Genomic DNA, 20,613 nt, shown 5'->3' on the forward strand with positions numbered 1-20,613 from the left:
TGGGCTAGCATCCTCTCAATCTCTCCTGTTGAACCTGCTCCACTTTGTATAAACTACTTAAATATTAGCTGGAGCAGGGGGACTGGAGCTGGGCTCTCCCAGGTGGGTAACCTAATCACTAGGCTACAAAGCCATTCTCTCTCTGGCCCAATCAGGGTAAGTATTAATCTGTGGATTCCCTTAAGCAGCCTGGTGTGTAACTGTCAGGCATTGCAATGCTGACTTTAAGTCCCCTTTGCGGATCTAGCCCTGAGAAGATCAAGGCCAGGTCTACACTTGGAGCACTTTGCCGGTGTGGCTATACCAGTATCCTGTTCCAGCAAAGCGCTCCTAGTGTGGACACCGCGTACAGCAGCCAAAGCACTTTTGCCGGTTTGGCTTATTCCTGCCTCCCTGAGCAAAATAAGTGGTCCTGGCAAAAGCACAGTGCAGCTGGTAGAACTGTCTCTGCACTAGGAGCTTTTGCCATCAAGCTCCATCAATCACAAAATTGCACCTCATCACACCTGACCAGCCTGGCCATGCTGTCAAATGTCTGTACTGTGGACCTGCCCACCGTCTTATGGAAAGCCAGTGGCTCTTAGCATTTTGATTGATTGCTCTCATTGGCTTCTTTGACTGGTGTTTATAATTTGCAAATAATTGCAGAACTGCAGGTGTTCTCTTTGATCCGGCTCCAAAGCCCACTGCAGCAAATGGGAGTTTTTCCCTTGATCTCTATACTATCTGGCTCAAGCCCCAGGCATGTCAGTATTATCCCTTGTACAGAGACCACGCCTAGCTCAGCCATGAAGTTCCTTGGGTTCTTTATGGATGCTCAAGAAATAGGGTCATACAGATTCTTGGGCGCACTGAGGCTGACAGGGGTTGTCCCCACAATGCAAAGCTGCCCTAAAGCCACAAGAAGATCCCTGCAGCACTGAGGACTCCACAGGTTTATAGGGCCAGCACACAGTAATGATTCACACCAGCTGGAGATTTGGCCCCACTGACTCCAACACAACTGTTCCAAGGGTGGATTTGGTACCATAACCCTAGAAGTATGACGTGTACCTGAGAGGTCATCCCGTTCCAAGAACTTTCTCACAGAAAGCCTTTCACCTTCATGGATATCGCCGTTTTGGAAAAAGTGGATCAGAGAGCGCTGCAGAGCGAGAATTTCGGGCAGGTGCTGCACGTGTCGGATGTGCTGGTGCTGTAAGAGAAAAGTAGCCACCTCTTTAACGTGATGTCTGTGTTCAGTGGGAGAGAAAAGAGGTTACTGGGAAGGGCGTCGTGTGGTTTTGAAGTTCCTGCAAACTTCATGGTTATGTGGGTATCTGGCTGCTTTGCATTACTGGAGCAGTGCAAAACAGCAGGCGGGGACCAGTCCATCTGGCTCCAAGCCCCTTTGGACTTTTTAATAGTAACCTACTTTACCCCTACAGTTCTCTATTGGACCCTAGGAAAGCTATACAAAGATCCTGCTACCTGCCAACCCCCTGGCGTTTCATACTGGTCATTGCTAGCACACCTGTTGTAATACAAACTCAAAATTGTCCATAGGCAAGCACTGCAATCAAATAAAGCTGCCTGACTGGAATGGAAGTAGCAGATCACACCTGCCTTGTTTCTTTGGGCCAGATTAAGAGGTGTAAACATAATGATGTAAATTAACCCCCTTGTGAGGATAGCTGTCCTATTTCTTTACATGTGTAGCAGGAAGCCTGTTAGAAGGGGAGGAGTTTAAAGTAGGAAAAAATGGTGTTTTTTTAAAGTCAGCTAAAATGTATTAAGTGCTGTTCATAAGACATGTGAAACCTGCCTACACTAGGTTTTTTCCTAGTCTGGACAAAGAACATTAGGATTAGAGAGAGACAGCGGGCTACAGGGAAACTGTGAGTTTCTTTATTCTAGTATTCTTTATGCTGGTAATAGCTCATCTTAAGTGAGTGTGTATGATCACACAGAACATGAAAAAATGGGTGTTTATATAAATCTCCTCACTGTATTTTCCACTGAATGCATCCGATGAAGTGAGCTGTAGCTCACGAAAGCTTATGCTCAAATAAATTGGTTAGTCTCTAAGGTGCCACAAGTCCTCCTGTTCTTTTTGTGAATACAGACTAACACGGCTGCTACTCTGAAACCTTTTATTCTAATAAAGTTCCTTGTTCAGTGTGTGAAGAAATCAGCCATTGTCACATGACTCACTTGCACATTGGTCAGTGCATAATTTACGGGCATAATTTAAACCTGTATGTTCATGTTTAAATACAGACATGATGGGAAACCTAGCATAATTATCTCCTGTCTTTAAATCAAGACCTCAGTCTCTTTCTAAAATATCCATTCTAGGTCACCCAGAAAACACTGGGTGAGGGTCTCTGGCCTGGGTTACACAGGAGGCCAGACTATAGACAATTATAAGAGCCCCTTCTGGCCTCAAAATCGACAAATACTAGATTTTTTCTTTAACCTGGAATATCGCTTCATTATGGTGGAACAATGAGTTCAGGGGGGCGAACGCCAGGGAGGGAGAAGAGCTACTGAAGCTGAAGGACAATGTTGGCACAAGAACAAATGGGGATAAACTGGCCAAGAATAAATGTAGGCTGGAAACCATCAGAGGAGGGAGGGTCTGGAACAACCTCCCAGAAGGAGTGGAGCCCAACACTAATTGGGTTTTAAGATGGAGTTTCATAGAATCATAGAAGATTAGGGTTGGAAGAGACCTCAGGAGGCTATCTAGTCCAACCCTCTGCTCAAAGCAGAACAAACACCAACTAAATAATCCCAACCAGGGCTTTGTCAAGCCAGGCCTTTAAAACCTCTAAGGATGGAGATTCCACCACCTCCCTAGGTAACCCATTCCAGTGCTTCACCACCCTCCGAGTGAAATAGTGTTTCCTAATATCCAACCTAGACCTTCCCCACTGCAACTTGAGACCATTGCTCCTTGTTCTGTCATCTGCCACCACTGAGAAGAGTCGAGCTCCATCCTCTTTGGAACCTCCCTTCAGGTAGTTGAAGACTGCTAGCAAATCCCCCCTCACTCTTCTCTTCTGCAGACTAAATAAGCTCAGTTCCCTCAGCCTCTCCTCGTAAGTCATGTGCCCCTGCCCCCTGATCATTCTCATTGCCCTCCGCTGGACTCTTTTCAATTTGTCCACATGCTTTGTGTAGTGGGGGGCCCAAAACTGGATGCAGTACTCCAGATGTGGCCTCACCATGCCGAATAGAGGGGAATAATCACTTCCCTCGATCTGCTGGCAATGCTCCTACTAATGCAGCCCAATATGCCATTAACCTTCTTGGCAACAAAGGGCATACTGTTGACTCATATCTGTCTTCTCATCCACTGTAATCCCCAGGTCCTTTTCTGAAGAACTGCTGCTTAGCCAGTTGGTCCCCAGCCTGTAGCGGTGCATGGGATTCTTCCGTCCTAAGTGCAGGACTCTGCACTTGTCCTTATTGAACCCCATCAGATTTCTTTTGGTCCACTCCTCCAATTTGTCTGGGTCACTCTGGACCCTATCCCTACCCTCCAGCATATCTACCTCTCTCTCCAGCTTAAACAACGAGAAGTCCGGTGGCACCTTAAAGACTATACCATCATAGGACCCAACCACATCAGCCACACCAACAGGGGCTCATTCACCTGCACATCTATCAATGTGATAGATGCCATCATGTGCCAGCAATGCCCCTCTGCCACGTACACTGGCCAAACTGGACAGTCTCTACCTTAAAGAATAAATGGACACAAATCAGACATCAGGAATGGTAACATACAAAAGCCAGTAGGAGAACACTTCAATCTCCCTGGACACTCAGTAACAGATTTAAAAGTAGCCATCCTTCAACAAAAAAACATCAAAAACAAACTTCAAAGAAACTGCAGGCTGCAAATCATTTGCAAACTTAACACCATTAATTTGGGCTTGAATAGGGACTGGGAGTGGCTGGCTCACTTCAGAAGCAATTTTCCCTCTCTTTGTATTGACACTTCCTCGTCAACTATTGGGAGTGGGCCACATCCACCCCGACTGAACTGGCCTTGTCAACACTGGTTCTGCACTTGTAAGGTAACTCCCTTCTTTTCATGTTCCTGTATATTCGTGCCTGTATCTGTAATTTCCACTCCATGCGTCTGATGAAGGGGGCTTTTTGCCCAGGAAAGCTTATTCCCAAATAAATGCGTCAGTCTTTAAGGTGCCACTGGACTCCTCGTTGTTTTTACGGATACAGACTAACACAGCTACCCCTCTGATACTTGCCCCCAGCTTAGTGTCATCTGCAAACTTGCTGAGGGTGCAATTCATTCCATCATCCAGATCATTAATAAAGATGTTGAAAAAAAACCAGCCCCAGGACCGACCCTTGGGCACTCCACTTGATACCGGCTGCCAACTAGACATCGAGCCGTTGATCACTACCCGTTGAGCCCAACAATCTAGCCAGCTTTCTGTCCATCTTATAGTCCATTCATCCAATACATTCTTTTTTAACTTGCTGGCAAGAATACTGTGGAAGACCATATCAAAAGCTTTGCTAAAGTCAAGGTATATCACGTCCACTGCTTTCCCCATATCCACAGAGCCAGTTATCTCATCATTGATAAGCTATGAAGGAGTTTCTATGATGAACAACAGCAGGGGACTGGACACGATGACCCGGGAGTATATTTTTAACAATGAGAGTAATTAACCATTGGAATAATTTACCAAGGGTCATGGGGGAGTCTCGATCACTGACCACTTTAAAATCAAGATTGGATGTCTTGCTAAAAGCTCTGCTCTAGGAATTATTTTGGGGGCAGTTTTTTGCCTATGTTAGACAGGAGGTCAAACTAGATGGTCCCTTCTGGCCTTGGAATCTATGAGCTCCCTTCTAGTCCTAATGTTCCTATTACTCTAACTATAAATGAGTATTGTTATGAGCTGGGTGAAACCTTATTACGGGCGGAGTTAAAACCCCACTGAGATTGATAGGTGTGAACTCACCCTTCAGTTAACATAACTGTAAGTAAAAGCTCCAGCTAAGACAAAAGACATGTGTGAACCAGCCCAGGAGCTTTTGACTGAGTATTGTTTTGGGTAGCTGTGTTTGTTTGTGGGAAGAGAGATCACAGAGGGCTGGGAAGGCGGATTACCTACACCAGTGGGAGAATCCCTCCTGTTGACGTCGGGCGCATCTATACTGAAGTGCTACAGCGGCACAGCATTGTAGTGTAGACGAGCTCACAGAAACAGACAAGAACAGACAGAGAAGGAGGGAGCAGCTGCAAGCCAGTGGCAGAAACCTGGGAAGAGGTCAGGTGCAGGCTCTAAGATTGCTCTTGGTCCTGTGAGCAACAAAAGCTGTTTCCTGCTAGTTGATTCCCCCTGTGTTCAGAGAGACAGGACTTTGTATATTCTTTGTAAATGAACAAAACTGCAGTAAAGAAAATACCAGACTCCATCAATTTCTACTTCCAACTGGAACATCCACAAGGCCCCAAACTTTGACTAGCCTGTTGGGCTGAAAAAGGGTTACAATGTATTCACATCTGTGCGTGTGTGTGTGTGTGCTGTTCTAACGCATGTGCTGTTTGTGTGTACACATTAGTTCAAATCATCCCAGAGCACCTTGGACAGTAGTTCCAGGAGCACAGGGAACTGGTCTGCTCCATTTTCTTGTTGCACCAGATGGGTCAGGCGTTGGAGTGTCATCCTCTGTTCAAATTTCCACATGCAGGGCATGTTGATCAGCCCGCAGCTCGGCAGGTGGCTGAAAGGCGGGGACTGGCCATAGGCTACTTTCAGGAGAACATTTGAACTGTGAGCTCCCTCCTCTACGATCTGCTGCTTTGCAGAAGCAAGTTTCTGCTCCAGCACCTGTGGAAGTGAGATGTCAGTTAGCAATCGAGTCTTGTTATAAAGGGGCCAGCTCAGGGTTAAGGCACAAGACTAGAGATCTGGGTTCAATTCTTGGCTCTGCCACCGACTCCCTGTGTGATCTCAGAGAAGCTATTTCATGACTCTGTGTCTCCATTTCTCATCTGTAAAAAGGGACAATCATCCTGCCCTTGTCCATTTAGACTGTGAGCTCTTTGGGGCAGGGACTGTCTTTCACTGTGTGTCTGTGCAGCACCCAGCTAGGGATGATGGAAGCTCCCTAGGAGTGGGGGGGCCACCGGCCCCCAAAACATAGCCCCATCCTAACCCCTTCTCCCCAAGGACTTGGACCCCTGCTCTTCTCCTCCCCCTCCCCACTGTTGCTCGCCCTTATTGCTGGTAAAAAGTCAGAGGGCCATGGCTCCCTGGCCCCAATGCCCAGCACAAAGAGACTCTTTGTGTGTGTCTGTGAATTGCCTGGCAAAATGGGGCCCTGATCTTTGTTTAAGCCAACAGGCCCTACTGTGATGATAATAATAATAATAATAATAATTAATAATAATGAAATGCCAACAGAACTCTTGGAAATACAGAGTGGCAGGCCGTTTAATACCAGGTTTGTAGACACTCAAACACACAGGTTTTTCCTCTCTAGTACGTTGAACACAATGAACAAGTTTTGCATTGGAAAAGCGAGCTAGGCTTAATATAGTCTATGTTGTTCTATCAGGTTCTTATAACGCGCCCATCACTGTGGCACCTGAGCACCAAGGGGTTCTTTGGAGGCAAAGAAATGGCATTTTAGAAATGTTTTGTGTGACTTCTGGTTTCATATTGTGGCATGGAAGTCTCAGGTGGGCTTTTTCTGGCTCTCTCTCTTACCCTGAGTAAACAGCTGGTTATATTTGTGATATTTACCATGTATAGAAAACCAGTCCTCACATACCTGGAAGAACGACTGAGTTACGGCTTTTAAGCAGCTTTCCCATTGTACTCTGTCTGCTTTTTCATGCATAAATTTAATAGTCATGTTTGTGTCTGTAAGAAATATACAATTACACGTAAGCTTTCATCATTTAACATAAAATAACGAGCAGATCTAAAGTAGAGGAGTTGCAGTAAATATTGTCGTTCATAATAGTGAAATGAATTACAATGTTACCAGGCAACTGGATTCTTGAGTCATAAGATATAGGAACACATTAAAATATTAGCCAGTTAAAAATCAGTTTATTGATAGATTCATAGACTGTAAGGCCAGAAGAGAGCGTTATGATCATCTAGTCCTACCTCCTGCATAACACTGGCCATAGAACCTCACCCAGTGATTTCTACACCATGGCCATCACCTCTGTCTGAGCTATAGCAGACTTTTAGAAAGAAATATCAATTCTTAATGTCAAGGCTCCAAGTGCTGGGGAATCCACCTCATCCCTACATGAGCTGTCCTGATGGATCATGCCCCTCTCGGTTAAACATTTTGAACCTAATTTTAGTCTGAATTTGTCATAAATACAGCAGCAAAAAACAAAACAAAACAAAAAATAACAGCCCCTAAAACGAGGCGTTCCTTTACCTGCTGTGCTGTCGAGGATGTATCTGAGGAAGAGGTGGACTGTCATTGTTGCATCGTCTATGTTTCCACTAAGTGACTCTGCGAGGAACTGGATGTCTTTTTCAAGGTGGTCACAAAAGAACTTTTCTGTGTCCTGGGGCTTCACTTTCATTAGCTCCAAAATGGACTAGAAGGCAAAGTATTTCCATAGCTTAGCTCTGAGGAAGCATTTCCCCTCTTAATTGTACAGACACCTCCACAAAGGCAATGTATAAGTCAGACAAAATTACCATTACAATTTATAGCCTGTTAGTGGTGTGTAACACTGATCAGTTACTGCAGACAGACAGACAGATATTTTGCCGGGGGCATTTGTTTTCCCACCTGTCTATCGGTAAAAGTCCCCAGTAGCATTGAAGAATGGAGCAGTGCTCTGGCGATGGAGACTGAGGCTGCAGGCAGATCTCTCTCGGTCTCATTGTTCCGTGAGGACGGACTCCCCAGCACGTAGCCTCTCTCTGTTTTATCCTTCGTGCTGTATTAAGAAACCACAATTTATCTGACAGTCAGAGGTCAGACTTTTCTCCCAAACCGTGTACTTTTTGGTGTTTCACCCAAATCAGTTCACAACTATAGTGACCGTGGAGTCACACTGGGGTGGGGAAAATGATTGGAATTTTGAACTTTCAATGAAATTTCCCCTAAAATTGGCACCTATAGTTCACCCCAGTAGACAATTCCCAGACAGCTGTGTGGGTTTACGTTGACACAGTCTCATTCATTCCTTTTACATTACATGCAATGACTTTAAACTTACACATCTACTTCCTCAAATCCCTTCACCGGTTTGTGATCAGTCCCACCGACCTCGGAGCCACACACACATTTCATAATCTCCATGGGCAGTCCGCACTGTTGTCACAGGGATAAGGCCAGCTTTAGTCATTTTTTAAAGAATCAGCAATGCAACAATTGTACAATGGATTGCTCAGCTGCTAGCCAGACAGCATCACTCTGCAGCGGAGCAAGAAACAGACGTTGCACAAACCACTGGAGGCAGAAATGTTCAAAACAGTGAACAGGAAAGACAGTGAGTGTGCAATATACTGGCTTTGTGTGTAGGATCATGTTTCTCAGACTTGCCTAGTGCAGTTAGGGCTTGTCTACACAGCCCCTCAGTGCACGGGAGGCTGGGGTGTGAATGTACACGCACCAACTGTCTGCATGGCACCTGCTCCAGCACATGCTAGTGAATCAGCAGGACGTCCAAGTGCAAGACGGAACTTTTAGTGCACAAGAGGCAGCAGCATCCACACGGTGACAATGTGCAGGACAGTGTGCTGTAGTTCACACCCCGGCTTGACGCACACACAAATGGCCACGTAGACAAGCCCCCAGGCTCCCCAAACACACTGAAATTCGGGGGGGGGGGAGGGGGCAGCTCCCTTTGAGTGTATACAGCTGTGGTCTCACCAAATGTACGCAGAATGAGCATGACTGCTAGTGGCAAGGCAAAACCAGATCGGTCACTGTTGAAAACCATGTTGCTAGAACAGAGGAGGAGGATTAGGTGCAGGGTACTCAGACCTGCACTTGGGAAGGCCCAGATCCACCAGGGTACTTTGTGGCTAAGTCCCAATTTCAGGCATCACTGTGAGCCCCAAAACTCCTGCTCAGCTACCAACTAACCCTGTAGACATCTACACTCACTCCACGCCTCTGTTTTCAGGGTACAAGTTCCCTCAGTGCTAAGGCTTCTGCCTCTGGGCATGTGCACTGCTGCCCCACTCTTGGTGTCCAAATACTGATCTCTTGCCTCAGCTCCAGAGCAACCCATGAACTGAGGGAAGACAGGAAAAGGAGCCCGTTGAAAACCTAGCCAGAGGAGGAGGATCCTTCATACCTTTCAGGCCAGTGGTTAGAGCACTCACCCCAGGAAATCCAGGTTTAAATACTCCCTTGGCCCAAAGGATTTAAACTAGGGGCTCCCACCTCCCAGAAGGGAGCCGTAGACACTGAGCTATGGGAAATTCTGATGGGGCTTCCTCAATCTCTCCTCGTGATGCTGTTCCGCTGAGGCTAAACAATGAGTCATTGGAACAAGGGGACTGGTCCTCCACCTCCCTAATCACTGGACTGCAGACTCCTTCTCACCACCACTACCTCCTCCTCCTCCTCCTCCGGTTGTTTTGTGTGGAGTGACACAGGCTTCATACAGATGCAGCTTTGGATATGATGAAACTCTAGTGTCACAGGAAAGTAGCTTGAATATACAGCAGTGAAAATCTCAATCTTTGTGCAGAGTGACACAGAAATGACTTAGGTGCCTACGCCCCTTTGGATCACTGAGCAGAGCTAGGTGCTTCCCTGCAGCCTGGACCAAGGAGTGGGGAAGGGCTTAGCACATACCCCACTGATCAGCATCTCCCACTGGCTGGCTTACGCAGCTCCTCGCCTGGCATGCTGGCTTGTGTGTCACACTGTCCGGTGCCTGTCTCTGCCCAGGCATTGTACAGGGAGCTGGGTGCCTAACTCGGGCTCTGTGGATCCCACTGCTACTCCAGCGCTTTTCTAAGCGACTAAAAGTTAGGTGTTGCCACGTGCAGCGTCACAACATCCAACCCCTTTGCGGAGCTGGGCCTAAGGCACGTGCAGGGCAAAAGCAACTACTTCTACAAATACCACATGGTTTGTTCCTACAGGCCATGCCATGGAACACTTTATCTTCAGTAACTGTCTCCACAGACCCATCTACACATGTAGCCCACGCTTACCAGTGTGGGGCCCTGCCCAGCTCTAGCGATGGCTGGGCCGTACATAGAGGTTGATGAGCCTGCTACAGCCTGGGCTAAGAGAGGTGGGTCTTTCGGCTCAGGCAGGAAAGACTTGTGCTCTTAGCTCTGGAGGAGGCAGGTTCAGCCCCCACCCAGGGGCTCTACCACTCTTACAGGGGTGCCCCAGGAAGGGGCTACATGTGGATACAGCTCTGGATAGGATACTCTCGTATCACAGGAGACTAGCTTGGGGATGCACAGCAGTGAAAAGCTCAAGCCCAGACACTACGTCAGCCCTAACGTGAAGATTTAGGTGCAATTTAAGTGCATATTTTTAAGTAGGGAGATCAGGTTAGGAGTCAGCTTGGGCCTCTGGATCCTTGTGTCAATGGCAAGTAGCCCTGTCCCAAGAAATCCTACACGTACATCCCAGAGACACAGAGACGCAGCACGAGGCTGAAGATACACCCCCAACAAACAACAGCTACGAAGAGACACTTACAGCTCGAATGGGCCAGTGCTGCCCGCATCGGCATCCTGTGTGAGAGAGAGAATCAGACCAGTCAGCTACTGGTACAGTCACAAAAACAACAGTAATGAGAATGCACCAGAACCTCAGCTGGTGGATCAGCATAACCCCACTGACTCCAATGGAGCGACAACCGATTCTCCTCAGCTGGGAATCTGGCTCACTGACTCCAACGGAGCAATGGCCCACTGACACCAGCCAGGGACCTGGTCCCAAATTTCCTGCTTCTGTAAAAAATGACCTTGTGAACCAACATTCTAAACCAGATTTCCGGTCCGTCTGAAATGCAGTCGCTGTTTTCAGCAGCCTTTACCCATCCCTTGTACCACGGCTGCCAGACCCGTCTTTAACCTTGCTCTAATTTAAGACCAGCTTCCTATAGCCTCAGGGTACTTTTCTGCCAAGCAGGGATCAGCTGGTCTCAGCTGTGTCCCAGTCATGCCGCATTTTTCCCAGCCACACCTCCCCCCGGGGGCTTGGAAAGGAGCTGGCACCGGAGCCTCTCTGTATGTAGGCACCATTTGGGTTAAGCGGAATGGCTGCCTCCTGGCAAGCACACCTGGTATTACAACAGTAGTGCACTTAAAAGCAGTAAGAAAAAATATTAATATAAAGTTTTTCTGAGACTTACTCCACATCTTTGTAAAGCCAACGTTTTTCCAATTCATCACATCAAAGAGAAGGTCGCCCGGCATGGTCGGAAAGTAGGTCCCCTTGTAAACAAACCACAGTTGGACACCTTTACTACAGCACTGGGGCAGAGTGGAAGGAAGAGTATGTGGATAGAGCGCTGGATGGAGACTTGGGAGATATAGGTTTTGTTCAAGTTGCAGTGGGGGAGGTTTAGGTTGGATATTAGGAAAAACTTTTTCACTAGGAGGGTGGTGAAACACTGGAATGCGTTACCTAGGGAGGTGGTAGAATCTCCTTCCTTAGAAGTTTTTAAGGTCAGGCTTGACAAAGCCCTGGCTGGGATGATTTAATTGGGGATTGGTCCTGCTTTGAGCAGGGGGTTGGACTAGATGACCTCCTGAGGTCCCTTCCAACCCTGATATTCTATGATTCTATGATTCCTGGCACCTTCCAGACACACAGTGAGTGAAGCTCAGAACCTCATTACACCAAGCGCTGCACAGACATACAGTTACCGAGATCAGGGCCCCATCGTGCCGGGTGCCACACAGACACACAGTGACTGAGATCAGGGCCCCATCATGCCCCCATCAGAGTCCTGCACTTAGGAAGGAAGAATCTCATGCACCGCTACAGGCTGGGGACCAACTGGCTAAACAGCAGTTCTGCAGAAAAGGACCTGGGGATTACAGTGGATGAGAAGCTGGATATGAATCAGCAGTGTGCCCTTGTTGCCAAGAAGACTAATGGCATATTGGGCTGTATTAGTAGGAGCATTGCCAGCAGATCGAGGGAAGTGATTATTCCCCTCTATTCGGCACTGGTGAGGCCACATCTGGTGTATTGCGTCCAGTTTTGGTCCCTCCACTACAGAAGGGATGTGGACAAATTGGAGAGAGTCCAGCGGAGGGCAACAAAAATGATTAGGGGGCTGGGGCACATGACTTATGAGGAGAGGCTGAGGGAACTGGAGTGAGGGGGGGATTTGCTAGCAGCCTTCAACTACCTGAAGGGGGTTCCAAAGAGGATGGAGCTTGGCTGTTCTCAGTGGTGGCAGATAACAGAACAAGAAACAATGGTCTCAAGTTGCAGTGGGGTAGGTCTAGGTTGGATATTAGGAAACATTATTTCACTATGAGGGTGGTGAAGCAGTGGAAGGGGTTACCTAGGGAGGTGGTGGAATCTCCATCCTTAGAGGTTTTTAAGGCCTGGCTTGACAGAGCCCTGGCTGGGATGATTTAGTTGGTGTTGGTCCTGCTTTGAGCAGGGGGTTGGACCAGATGACCTCCTGAGGTCTCTTCCAACCCTGATAATCTATGATTCTATGCCAGGCACGGCTCGGACACACAGCGACTGAGATCAGGGTTCTGTCGGGTTGGGCGCTGCACAGACACACAGCGACCGAGATCGGGGTCCTGTTGTGCCCAGCACCATACAGACATATGAGACAATCCCTGCCTCAACGAGTTACAAAATAAATAGACAAGAGGTGGGAGGAGAAACTAAGAAGGAGAAAGGTTCAGTGACTTGCCCAAGTCACCCAGGGAGAGGTGGGAAAAGAACCCAGGAAACCTGAGTATTAGTCCAGTGCCTGATCCCCCAATGATCCCACACTGAATGAGTAATAAAATACTGGTACGGAATCATAAAGCAAAATGGGCCTGTAAAAGTGCTCAGCCTCCAAAGCAGGCTGCTGGCTAGGTCAGATCAATTCTCACAAGGGTTGTTTGTGCTATGCCAACCCAGCTTCATGCCAAATTGTCCCCCTTCGTCCCAGGTACAGGTTTCCATTTCCTTGTGCTATGTGGCTTTCTCTGCCTAAACAAAGACCGTATTCTTCCTCTGGGAATTTGGTGCCATAACTTGGGAAACTAGCCACATGAGCACAAAGGGAAAGAGTCATCGATGTCAAGGCCAGAAGGAACCTTTCTGACCATCCAACCCAGCCTCCTGCATAGCACAGTCCAGAGAATCTCACCCAGCAATTCCTGTATCTGGCCCAATGACTTGTGGAAATTTTGATTTCCCTTTTGATTTCAACAGAAAAATCTATCTTTATCAGCTGACATTAAGATAATGAGTCACTGCAAACAGACAGACACACACATACGGACAGACAGGCGAATAATTCAGGGCTCCAAACAATGGTAATTGAGTGAGATTCTCTGGCCTGGGTTATGCAGGGGTTATAATGGTTCTTTCTGTCCTTAAATTCTTTCGGTACTATTTCCCTGGAGCCCCCAGAACCTCAGGCAGGTGCTGTCATGCACATATCCCCAGCATGTGTCATTGGACAAAGGGGGAAATGCAAATAGTGACTTTGGAAGTTTTTGGACTAGAAAATCCAAAGTCTCTGGTTAGCGATTGAGTTAACAGAAAGAGACGAGAACCAGAAGCAAAGTGCAGGTGGGATGTGGCACGATGGCCATGATTTTGGATGATTTTAAATATATCTGTATTTATAGGGACAGATCTTAAGTTCCTCCCACACCCAAAAGCTGCTGTAACTGACACTTCAGACAGAAAGGGGCATAAAGGGGATTAGGTCACTGGCACTACAGAGCTGCTGGGGCTGAGGAGGAATACAATGGCTCTTTGCTTTAGACTCACCTTGACAGCGCTGGGCTGGAAGCAGATGGATTTGAACAGCTCGGTGAGTGGGTTCTGGGACAGGATCAGCGTGAGAGCAGTATGCAGCACCACTTCCAGCAAGGCTGCATTTTCCTGGCTGCTCACGTCACTCATGATCTTTTCCAATTTGTTTTCCACGGATTCTTCTGATGGCAGCGGTGCCTGTAGGAGCCTCTCCATTTGCTTTGTGATGGCCTAAATGACAATCAAATAAAACAGAGAGAGGTTTATGGGCTCCACTTTGCACATTTCACTCCAGAGGGTCACACCACTATCTGTTGTGTTTTATAATTAGGGTGAAATTCACCACTGTGCAGAGAAGCCAGCGCAAGACCAAGGTGTGGTGTTCAGTGATCGCTCAGTGCATAGAAGCTTGCAAAGAGATCTGCTTTGTTCTGTCTGTTTCCAACTGGCTGTAATAACAAGAGATTCACAGCACCCCACCTGACTGTCTGTCTGGGAAGCTCAGACCTTAAAGGCACATTCCCTATAATTACAGTAGGCACCAGTTAAGACCCATTGCCCACAAGAGTAAACTATCCCACTGCATAGGAATCATAGAATCACAGAATATCAGGGTTGGAAGGGACCTCAGGAGGTCATCTAGTCCAACCCCCTGCTCAAAGCAGGACCAATCCCCAATTAAATCATCCCAGCCAGGGCTTTGTCAAGCCTGACCTTAAAAACTTTTAAGGAAGGAGATTCCACCACCTCCCTAGGTAACGTATTCCAGTGTTTCACCACCCTCCTAGTGAAAAAGTTTTTCCTAATATCCAACCTAAACCTCCCCCACTGCAACTTGAGACCATTACTCCTTGTTCTGTCATCTGCTACCACTGAGAATAGTCAAGGTCCATCCTCCTTGGAACCCCCTTTCAGGTAGTTGAAAGCAGCTATCAAATCCCCCCTCATTCTTCTCTTCCATAGACAAAACAATCCCAGTTCCCTCAGCCTCTCCTCATAAGTCATGTGTTCCAGTCCCCTCATCATTTTTGTTGCCCTACGCTGGACTCCTTCCAATTTTTCCACATCCTTCTTGTAGTGTGGGGCCCAAAACTGGACACAGTACTCCAGATGAGGCCTCACCAATGTCAAATAGAGGGGAACCATCATGTCCCTCGATCTGCTGGCAATGCCCCTACTTATACATCCCAAAATGCCATTGGCCTTCTTGGCAACAAGGGCACACTGTTGACTCAGATCCAGCTTCTCGTCCACTGTAACCCCTAGGTCCTTTTCTGCAGATCTGCTGCCTAGCCATTCGGTCCCTAGTCTGTAGCGGTGCATGGGATTCTTCCATCCTAAGTGCAGGAAAGACAGAAAGTATGGCTAGAGACCACCCTGACTTAACCAGGAGATCTTCAGTGATCTAAAAATCAAAAAAAAAAAAGGCCTTCAAAAAGTGGAAACTAGGTCAAATTAAATAGGATGAATATAAACAAATAACACAAGTATGTAGGGACAAAATTAGAAAGGCCAAGGCACAAAATGAGATCAAACTAGCTAGAGACATAAAGGCTGACAACAAAACATTCTACAAATACATTAGAAGCAAGAGGAAGACCAAGGACAGGGTAGGCTGGTTACTCAGTGGGAGGAGGGAACAACAGAAAATGTGGAAATGGCAGAGGTGCTTAATGACTCCATTGATTTGGTTTTCACCACGAAGGTTGGTGGTGATTGGGCATTTAACGTAGTGAATGCAAGTGAAACTAAGATAGGATCAGAAGAGGCTAAAATAGGGAAAAAACAAGTTAAAAATTACTTGGACAAATTAGATGTCCCCAAGTCACCAAGGCCTGATGAAATGCATCCTAGAATACTCAAGGAGCTGACTGAGGAGATATCTGAGCCATTAGTGATTATCTTTGAAAAGTCATGGAAGATGGGAGAGATTCCAGAAGACTGAAAAAGGGCAATTATAGTGCCCATCTATAAAAAGGGAAATAAGGACAACCCAGGGAATTACAGAGCAGTCAGCTTAACTTCTGTACCCGGAAAGATAATGGAGCAAATAATTAAGCAATTAGTTTACAAACATCTAGAAGATAATAAGATGATAAGTAACAGTCAGCATGGATTTGTCAAAAACAAATTGTGTCAAACCAACCAGATAGCTTTCTTTGACAGGGTAACAAGACTTGTGGGGAAGCAACAGATGTGGTATATCTTGACTTTAATAAAGCTTTTGATACTGTCTCGCATGACCTTCTCATAAACAAAACTATGGAAATGCAACCTAGATGGAGCTACTATAAGGTGGGTGCATAACTCGCTGGAAAACCATTCCCAGAGAGTAGTTATCAGTGGTTCACAGTCATGCTGGAAGGGCATAACGAGTGGGGTCCCGCAGAGATCAGTTTTGGGTCCTGTTCATCAACAATTTAGATAATGGCATAGAGAGTATGCTTATAAAGTTTGTGGATGATACCAAGATGGGAGGGGTTGCAAATGCTTTGGAGGATAGGATTAAAATTCAAAATGATCTGGACAAACTGGAGAAATGGTCTGAGGTAAATAGGATGAAATTCAATAAGGACAAATGCAAAGTTCTCCACTGAGGAAGGAACAATCAGTTGCACACATACAGAATGAGCAATGACTGCCTAGGAAGGAGTACTGTGGAAAGGGATCTTGGGGTCATAGTGGACCACAAACTAAATATGAGTCATTCAATAGTGCACACTGTTGCAAAAAAAGCAGACATCCTTCTGCGCTGTATTAGCAGGAGTGTTGAAAGCAAGACACGAAAAGTAATTCTTCCACTCTACTCCGCGCTGATTAGGCCTCAACTGAAGTATTGTGTCCAGTTCTGGGCGCCACATTTCAGGAAGGATGTGGACAAATTAGAGAGTCCAGAGAAGAGCAAAACAATGATTAAAGGTCTAGAAAACATGACCTATAAGAGAAGATTGAAAAAATTGGGTTTGTTTAGTCTGGAGAAGAGAAGACTGAGACAGGACATGATAACAGTTTTCAAGTACCTAAAAGGTTGTTACAAGGAGGAGGAAGAAAAATTGCTTTTCTTAACCTCTGAAGATAGATCAAGAAGCAAAGGGCTTAAATTGCAGCAAGGGAGGTTTAGGTTGGACATCAGGGAAAACTTCCTAACTGTCAGGGCGGTTAGGCACTGGAATAAATTGCCTAGGGAGGTTGTGGAATCTCCATCACTGGAGATTTTTAAGAGCAGGTTTGACAGAAACCTGTCAGGGATGGTCTAGATGGTGCTTGGTCCTGCCATGAGTGGAGGGGGCTGGACTTGATGGCCTCTCGAGGTCCCTTCTAGTTCTCTGATTCAAGTCCTATGTGGCAGATCCTTAGCTGGTGTAAATTGTGCTGGCTCTCTGCACAGGGGTGAATTTCACTTGTACAGAATCACAAACCAAACCATGTTCCATTAAAATAGAAAACAGACACTCACTGTTATTTGCTTGGCTTCTTCAGATTCTGTGTTTTTAATGTGGCCTCTTGCTCTGTCTAGCGTCACAAGCATCAGTGGTGTATTGGAGCTGATTTTTGTGTCCTAAGGAAATAAAAATATTTTATACTTTTGTTATAAAGAAGCGGTTTATGTATTATTTAAGGCACATCATTTTACAGCAAGAGGCTGCTAAAGAATCCTATCAGACCAGTTACATTTGAAGGTTAATCAAAATGTTTTTCATGTATTTTATTATTAATTATTATTCTTATTTTATTTATTGCTTTATTATTTGTATTATGGCAGTGTCTAGAAGCCGTGATCTTGATTGTGGCCCATAGTGCACAGACACACAGTGACTGACATCAGTCCCCCTGAGCGATGTAGTTATATCAACCAAACCATGTAGACAGTGTTATGTCAGTGAGCAGGAGAACCTCTCCTGCAGATGTAGCTACCGCCTGTCGGGGAGGAGGATTAACTACATCGACGGGAGAGCTCTCTCCTGTCAGCGTAGGGCATCTTCATTAAAGAGCTACAGCGGGGCAGCTGCACCAGTGCAGTATTTTAAGTGTAAACCTGCCCACAGTAACTAAGATCAGAGCCCCATTGTGCAAGGCACTGCACCCACTTACTGAGAGACAGTCCCTGCCATAAAGAGCTCTCAGTCTAAATACCAACATCATTTTGAAAATAACACACAAAAGCACAAAGGTCATGTCTTACCAATGTTATGGTTTGGAGCACTTTTTGCTTATCAAGAACAAAATTGCTTTCAGCAGAGCCATTGGACGGTTTGGGGCAGTTGCCCCGGGCCCCACACTTTGGGGGAGAGGTGGGGCAGGGGTTTGGGGGAAGGGGCAGAAAGAGGCAGGGTGGGGGCAGGGGCTGGAGGGAAGGGGCAGAATGGGGGTGGAGCAGGAAGGGGTGAAGCGGGAGCAGAGTGGGTGAGGGAAGAGGCGGGGCGGAGCGGGGGCAGGAAGAGGCGGGGGGGAGTGTTGTCCTAGGCCCTGCACCCCCTTAGGGATGCCCTTGGCTTTCAGGTGAATACAGGTCTCTTGAATTAACCATCCCGTAGAAAGGAGATACAGAAACTGTATGAATAGTTTGTAAGCATAAAATTCTGTTGCCTTTGGAAGCCACTTACCTGTGAAGTCTCAATCCCTCTGGGTAAAATCCACTGCTCTCGCTGAAGAATCTTCTGCATTATGTTCATCCCATAGAAATTACAAAGATTTCTAATAAGGAATATTTGAGGCCAAGGTGTTTGGGCCTTTTCAACCAGATTTTTCATTGAATTCACAAGTTGGGACTGTTTTTCTGCAGTTTCAGCACTGGTCCCTGTATTCTGGTCTGCAGCTGCCAAGCAGAGTTCAGTATTAGCCCCAAACCAATGCAATATTGCTGCCTAGCTTCACGGTTGTTCAAAGCTCATATGCAATGAAATCCCTGCAGTAATGTTACCATAGTATTTAAGATAAAAGGGGAAAAAAGGAGAAAGTCAAGAAAGACCCCATTTGAATAGATACACTTCATCTGAACCAGAAGGAACAGTCCTTCCATTAACCCTTCTGAAGTGAAGATTTACAGGTATAAAATGCAATACCACCTCCCAGTGAAAACTGCTTCATGGATAAAATTCATCCTGTAGGACTAAATGTGGCCACCATTAATTTTGTGGCAACAGTGAGTTTGGTCTTGCAGAGCCTACAGCATTCAGAGAGGTCAGACATTTTTAGGTCTCAGATTTTCAGGTCAAATGGGCTCATTGTATCCACCCAGTTCAGCCTCCTGCATAATCTTGTAAATCAAGATTGGATGTTTTTATAAAAAGTGCTGCTCTAGGAATTATTTGGGGGAAGTTCTGTGGCTTATGCTGCACTAGATGATCATAATAATCCCTTCTGATTTGGGAATCTATGAATAACCCAAGCCAGAGAATCTCGCCTGGTGATTCCTGCATCTGGCCCAATAATTCCTGGCTGAGCTAGAGTGGAGCTTTGAGAAACAGACTTAAATTCTTGACTTAAATACTTTAAAAACTCATTTAAAGAAGATTTTACCCTGTCTCTTTTAATTTGGTGACCTCATACCAAGTGAAATTGAGGGGAAAGATCATTTCACTAAAGTCAGCTGGGTAAACGTGCTGGCCATATAGAAGTGGGACATTTGTTTCTGTAGGTACCACACACTTTTGTACATCTTGTCATTTAAGGTTGTATTTTCCAGTAATGATCAGAGCTGGCTGGAAAATGGAATTTCTGTTCTGTGGGAAATTCTGACATTTCTAAATTTGTATTGGTCCCAAATGATGAGGAAAAGTCAAAATCTCAAAATATTTCATGTATGAAATATTCCGATTCAGAAAGATCTGTAAGCAGAGTCTGACTGAGCTCTCCCCTGACATCTAGTGATGAACTGGGGAAGAAGACATCAGGAGCCGACCTAGTTTGCATAGACATGCCCACTCTGCCTAAGTGTGCAGCATGATGGAGCAGCTTTGCCCAAATGATCACTTTTGGCTGGTGTTGGATTGCATTTTGGTATTGGGTGCAGGAGTAATACAGTTTTATTACCCTTGTTGTGTGAATAGAGGGCAGCAGATCTGTGCTTGGCATACCCTGACTGAGAGGTTCAACCTCAGCTGAACTCCACCTGCTAAGAAGGAGGTAGGAGAGCTGAAGCCCAGTGAAGAGGTGAGAGGGTGGGGACAGGTGTCTGTACATGGTGGTGTGAGCTCTGCCGAAGAGTTCTTGACACATTTATCCTTCCCCCTCTCCACTGTTTAATGACAGAGCTGATTAAGATTCAGTTGAGAGTCTTTTGTTTTGGATCACTAGAGCTGAAATCACTGATAACCAGGTCCAAGCATTAGAGCTGTTATGGGACAGCATCTCTGGTAAAAGTGACTGCCCAGCCTGCCCTAGCAATGAGGCTCCCCCTGTAACAGCTGAAATCACTGAGAGCTGTGTTAAGTGGTGGGACCTCAAGACATTCCAGAGGTTGCACTAGAGGGCAGTGGTGGAGTGAGCGATGGCAGAGCAGCTGACATAGAAGTGAGCGGCTGCCAGAGCAAGCAACAGCAGAGTGAGCTGGTGGAGTGAGTGGCAGCAGAACGAGCGGCCAATAAAGTGGCTGATGGCTCCGCGAGCAGTGGTGGAGCGAGTGGCCAACAGTGGAGTGACAGCTGAAGCATTGCTGGGTGTCCTTCA

The 20,613-nt window shown here is 46.4% G+C and overlaps 1 protein-coding gene across 3 annotated transcripts in view; it reads right to left on the minus strand.

Moving 5' to 3' along the window:
• LOC125637905 (E3 ubiquitin-protein ligase rnf213-alpha) overlaps positions 1–20,613 on the minus strand; it is a 174,646-nt gene that overhangs the window by 18,557 nt on the left and 135,476 nt on the right. For all 3 annotated transcript variants that reach the window (XM_048852965.2, XM_048852963.2, XM_048852966.2), the window contains 11 exons: positions 18,549–18,760; positions 17,402–17,503; positions 13,960–14,175; positions 11,348–11,429; positions 10,690–10,724; positions 8,231–8,325; positions 7,798–7,948; positions 7,435–7,600; positions 6,805–6,896; positions 5,610–5,858; positions 1,054–1,195 (listed from right to left, as the gene is read on the minus strand). In XM_048852965.2, the coding sequence (XP_048708922.2) occupies positions 1,054–1,195; positions 5,610–5,858; positions 6,805–6,896; positions 7,435–7,600; positions 7,798–7,948; positions 8,231–8,325; positions 10,690–10,724; positions 11,348–11,429; positions 13,960–14,175; positions 17,402–17,503; positions 18,549–18,760 (1,542 nt within the window). The remainder of the gene's footprint in view (positions 1–1,053; positions 1,196–5,609; positions 5,859–6,804; positions 6,897–7,434; positions 7,601–7,797; positions 7,949–8,230; positions 8,326–10,689; positions 10,725–11,347; positions 11,430–13,959; positions 14,176–17,401; positions 17,504–18,548; positions 18,761–20,613) is intronic.

The sequence above is a fragment of the Caretta caretta genome, chromosome 6, assembly GCF_965140235.1.
Source record: "Caretta caretta isolate rCarCar2 chromosome 6, rCarCar1.hap1, whole genome shotgun sequence".
NCBI classification, from domain to species: Eukaryota; Metazoa; Chordata; order Testudines; family Cheloniidae; genus Caretta; species Caretta caretta.